Consider the following 6,000-nt stretch of genomic DNA (forward strand, 5'->3'; position numbering starts at 1 on the left):
GTTAAACCGCTGAGCTGTCGATCGGAAGGTCGGCGGTTCGAAACCGCGCGGCGGGGTGAGCTCCCGTTGCTCGTCCCAGCTTCTGCACACCAAGCAGTTCGAAAACATGCAAATGTGAGTAGATTAATTGGTACCGCTTCGGCGGGAAGGTAACGGCGTTCCGAGTCGTCATGCTGGCCACATGACCCGGAAGTGTCTATGACAACGCCGGCTCCAAGGCTTTGAAACGGAGATGAGCACCGCCCCCTAGAGTCGGACACGACTGGACTTTACGTCAAGGGAAACCTTTACCTTTACTTTACCATATCTCTAGGAAAGAGAGGTTGCAAAGGAAGAAGTACATGGGAGTGTGAAGGCTTTGATTTGTAGCAACTAGAATGATGATGGCTGTATTTCCAAAAATTGTCAGGATATACAAGATAAGAAAGAATATGAATATTAACCTTGAATATTAATATTATGAATATTAAATGGAATATTAAAATGCCATTGATTTTATTTCATTTTGTTCTCTTAGGTTGTGTTTCTGCATTTTGCTTCTCTTAAGTAGAGAAGTAAATTGCTGAATTAACTTAAAGAAGGTTTCTCTAAGAACTGCAAAGACATTCTTATAAACTTAATGAAAAAAAAATCAGCCCTTTTGCCTTTATGAATCTGGACTAAATTAGGCCTGTGTGTGTGTGTGTGTATCTGTGTGTGTGTGAGTGAGCATCAAATTACATTGATCACAATAACATAGACTGATTGCACACTGAGTTAAGATGAAGCCTAAATTTCATGGTTTATTTTCTCTGCAGGAATATGTAGACTGTCTAAACATGGTTAATCCTTCTCAGAGTTCTGTAATGCAGAATTCTAATCAACAATGCAAGCTGAATAGTAGAGAGAGAGAAACAGAGAGTGAGTGGGCATTAAAGAAATTGCAAGAAAGTATGTGTGAGGAGAAATTGTTGTCTTATGCTAGGAGAAACACTTAATGTCTGAATCTCACACTGATTTTTCAACCAAAAAAACCCAGAAGAAAATCACAAAAAGATGTGGACCTAATGTAGGGCCATATTCATTTGTGGTTTAAAACAAGAAGAAGTATAGAAAGGAAAACAGACATGATCTTCCCATTTCCACAAGAAGGTTGTCTCAAGCTGGTAGACCACATGTAGGTTTATAGATTATTAATGTATAAATCAATATAGTGTACTGTGTCTGCTGGTTCCTTTCATCTAACAGAAAAAAAAAAAAAACTTTTTGGGGGGGTGTGGGGAACCTATGCAATTCATAGGGAAAGGAACTTCTATTAAAAGAACTGTATTCTTTAGGAGTTTTTGGATTTTACGTAAATTGAATGATTTATTGTGGGAATAGACACATCCCCATCATTAAATCCCCCCATCTCTCTCTCACACACACACAGACATTCTTTCACTCATTTACTACCTACAGACTGGCAAATAAACTGTGATGTTGTGAAGTTTGAATTCTTTAGATAGACATAACTGGAAAATATCACTACTTAAGAAATTCTGGACTCCATTGTTCCCTAATATGCTAATAACAATAATTTTATTGAATTACATACCTATTTACCATTCAGCACATCCTATGTTATTTCACAAATACACACTTCCAAGCTCTTGATTTTCAACTCCATCAATCAATTTATTAATATTTTTACTCACCCAGGATACTCTCAGAAAAGGCATTTATTGTTACTTTACCTTGTGTTACTGAAAATAGATACAGAAATTCTATTAAGGAAAAAGGATGGAATAAGTGCACAGTGTCTTTTGGCTGATAGTAGAATACATGATCTAACTGAAATCAACCAGATAGAGATAATTCTTTAAGAAACCTTTACAACATTAGAAATAAGCCATAAAGAGAGTTCTAAATCTCTAAAATGTCTAACAATTCTGATGGAAGAATAACAGGACAAAAACCTAATTAATGTTATGTTGCTGCTCTTTTTCAGATTTTGAATCTCAAAGATCTTACCTCTTAAAATATTAATTGGTTTCTAAGGTAACCACAACCCCCCCCAAAAAAAAAAAAATGGGGAGGAAAAAAGAAAATATCATCATTAGAAAATCAAGTAAAATACAAATAGTGTTAAAATACAGTTACATCAAGATATTTGCCATTCTCTTTGATATCTACTACCAGCATTAATCGGAATCACTCGACACTAGAAATCACCCAGTATTGGGCCCGAAGAGAAAAATTTCAGAAGATATCCATCCATACAAACACTGTAATCATTTTTTTTTTCTTAGTGATTGGTTCTATTGGTTGCAGGTTCTTATTTTGATCATTGTGCTTTGGAAATTGTAAAACATTCTGAGTGTTTTTGACAATCTTGGAATGGGTTGGCAGACAAATGTTAGTAAAGAAGTAAACTGTAAATGAATGATTCAATCAATTTATCAATCAATCAGTCAATAAGACAGTAATCAACGTGAATATGGCTAGTAAGCTATATGTTTACCACCTGTACTCAAAGTTGCTAGATTAGTTGAAGAAAACTAAAATTCTGGCCATCAAGCAGAACAAATTTATAGCAGAGAGGTAAACTTTGAACTAGTATGTCATTCTTCATTATCTAGTTTTTTACAGGGTACCACAATACAATGGTATTCCACAATCACTCCAGAATGAGGCTATCAGCAGCGCAGTCCTGGAGAATGTGGCATGCTTGCCAATGTTATTCTTGCCAACTGCAAGAGTTGAAATCCATGATTTCTGGGGAGCACCTTTGCTTTAATAAATTTTGAGTCTTTTAGATTAACTGGTATTTTGTCTATCACCTGTGAAATACATTCCTCAAAATATCCCTGACTTCTCTGTTTCTTAATGTATAGATGAAAGGATTGAGTAGTGGGACCACAATTATGTTGAAGATGCTCACTACCTTGGTCTTCTCTAAAGAGGTATGTTTAGAAGGCTTGACAAAGAGGAAGATGGTGGAGCCATACCAAATGAACACCACAGCAAGGTGGGAAGAACAAGTGGAAAACGCTTTTTGTCGACCTTTGGAGGAAGGGATGCGCAGGATTGTGGAGATAATGTACATGTAGGAAAGAAAGGTCATCATACAGGAACCTATAACAACAATAATAGCCATGAAAAAAAATGTTAGTTCAATGAAACGAGTATCTGTGCATGAGAGTATGATCCAGGAGTCAAGGTTACAATAGATATTATTGATCACATTGGGCCCACAGAAGGACAGTGTTGTAACCAGGTAGGTGGGTATGCAAATAACAAGGAAGCTCCCCAGCCAACAGCCAAGGGCCAGCTTACATGATAGGCTGATATTCATGATGGTGCTGTAATGCAGAGGATAACATATGGCCAAATATCTGTCATAAGCCATCAGAGCTATCAGCAACTGTTCAGTGCATCCAAAAGAAAAAATAAAATACATCTGCAGAATGCAGCCAGAGAAAGAGATACTTCTGCTTCTTCCCAGAAGGATGGCAAGGATCTTGGGGATAGAGGCTGTTGTGAACCATATTTCCAAGAAAGAAAGGCTGTAAAGGAAAATGTACATGGGTGTATGGAGGTGTCGATATGTTATTATGAGAAGAATGATGGAGAGATTTCCTAAGATGGTCAGAATGTATATGATTAAAAAAAGGATGAACATGAAAAGCTGGAAACGTGGTGAGCCTGGGAAGCCAAGAAGAATGAATTCTGTCACCCTTGTGCTATTTGGCTGCCTATGATTGAGCTCTTCCATTTGTCCTCTTTGGTCTGAAAAGGAATAATGAACAGAAAATTTCACCAAAACATACTGTAAAAGTATAATACCTATTTATATTTTACAGTAACATCAAAAATATGAATTATTTTATAATATTGCAGTAGGTTCCTGCTCAATTTTTCTGTCTATCAATATGTCATAATCTATATTAGTTAATATTTTACTTTTATGAACTGATGGCAAAATAATTTGGAAAAACAATACTTGGTAATGTCTTGTATCTGACATGGTTTAAATGAGAAATAACAAAGGACCTTTTGAAAGGGACATTTAATATATATCAAAAACATTATGTGAACTTCTTTTAGGTATCATAATTGTTTCTTAGTTGGAACAAGAGAATAAAACATGTGACATTGACTCAGCAGACCTTGAAAGACAATGGCATAGCTCTTCTGAATAAGGGACAATTGCAGATCTGTATTTCATAATTGAAGAAGGTAACAGCATTTACTTGGATTGGTAAAATAAATAGAACTTCCTGGGTGGAGGTCAGAAACTGGCCAAAACATTCCATCGAGTTCCTGATGGTACAACAATGGTCCCTTCTGCTAAGCTTGTTTTGCTTTTGGGTGCCTGAAATATGCTTTTTTTAAAGTAACTTCTTTGTTTTTTATAGATAGGATAAAGATAGTGAGAAGTACTTTGTTCTCTTTCCAGAGAGTTTATTAATCTGGAATGTTGTTGACCATATAAGCGTGTTAAGCCCTACCTGCAGCATAACAGATTCAGCCAATGCATAAGCATTCTAGTGAACTATGACTGTCTTCAATCCATAAAGTGTTTGAGACCCAACAAAGAGTCACAAAAAATAGTCCCAGAAGTTTGGATTGTGCATATTTTTTTTCAGATGATAGAAATGATTAGGGACACATGGCTCTATTTTCCCTTTAAATACCCAAACATGTGAATTGGCCATCCTTGCTTAGAGTGGCAAACTTCTGGCTATTTTCTGTGTGCTGGAGAATGAATTATCTTCATTGTGTTTTCTTCGGTTCTGATTTTGCATTTTTCGATTATTCTTTCTTAAGTTCTGAAATAATTCAGATAGAGGTTGTTTTTTTTAGGAACACTAGGGGCATTATTATAAACTGAATGAAAATAAATAGCCTTTTTACTATTATGAATAGAGAGTAAAGATTTTTTTTAATATCCTGTATACTCATGAGGAATGCCACCTCCTCATGATAAATAACGGTGGCAGCATCACATTATATGAATCACTGAAAACAGAGTGCCAATAATATAAAATGACATAATCAGATTTCAAATAGCATTTGGACAAAGTGTTTGTAAGCCTCTGTTTCACAATTTACTTTCTTTGGAGCAGTAGTATCGGGATGTTTTTCAAATGGTACCCTCCTTGTGATCTTTGTAGATCTAAAATAAGTGTTTGATTACATTCTGAAAGAGAATATCAGGGAAAAAAATAAAATATTTCACCATCTAGAATCTACCGCTTCACAATACCATCACAATGCAAGTACATTATTATGGCCATGCGCAACTCTCTGCCCAAAGCTCCACTTAAAAGGAGAGAAAGCATGGATGTATTTGAGCACTGCTTCTAGCATAATATTTGTGCATGAATGCTGCAGTTACTAAGTAAGCAGGAGTTTTCGCACCTGAAAACACCTGGCAGATCATTAGCGGTATTTTTTGCAGTTTCATCTACAATTAAGAGAGGCATGGATGGAGACCTAACGCTCTTGCATTATATTGCAAGGGGGAAAACTCAAATGTAAATTATAGTAAAAAGGGAGGTTTCACCCAATAGATAGATAGATAGATAGATAGATAGATAGATAGATAGATAGATAGATAGATAGATAGATAGATAGATAGATAAATGCATTTGCATTTTTGAGATGGGACAAACAGAAAAACTGTGTTCTTTTATAAATTGAAGCATTATCTTCCAAGCATCAGCTGGCTGATAACAGAGAAGGGTCAGCATAAACAATGCTCCAAAAAGCTCTAGACTGATTTTAAGCTTTGCTATAACTAAAGACAGCAATTTCTTACTATCTATCTTTAAGACTTTTAAGACTAAAACATACCCAGATGTTTGGTGAAGGTGTATAGTTCACAGATCTGTATATAACAGAACAAGAGGAGAGTCAAAAATGTTCAAACTTCTTAGAGCAGCTTCCATGTTTCTTGCTGTGTAGCAAATATGTTGCTGTGGTTGGACTCTGAAATGTTCACCTTTGAGGGAAACACTAGGGTCTGTGGTTTAA

General features: G+C 35.9%; 1 protein-coding gene across 1 annotated transcript; it reads right to left on the reverse strand.

The window, feature by feature from the left end:
- Window positions 1–2,797: 2,797 nt before the first annotated feature.
- Window positions 2,798–3,736, reverse strand: LOC134496497 (olfactory receptor 6F1-like). Its single transcript, XM_063302226.1, has one exon. The coding sequence runs from the start codon at window positions 3,734–3,736 to the stop codon at window positions 2,798–2,800; it is 939 nt and encodes a 312-aa protein (XP_063158296.1).
- Between the last annotated feature and the right edge of the window lie 2,264 nt (window positions 3,737–6,000).

Source organism: Candoia aspera, chromosome 4, assembly GCF_035149785.1.
Source record: "Candoia aspera isolate rCanAsp1 chromosome 4, rCanAsp1.hap2, whole genome shotgun sequence".
In the NCBI taxonomy this organism is placed as follows: domain Eukaryota; kingdom Metazoa; phylum Chordata; class Lepidosauria; order Squamata; family Boidae; genus Candoia; species Candoia aspera.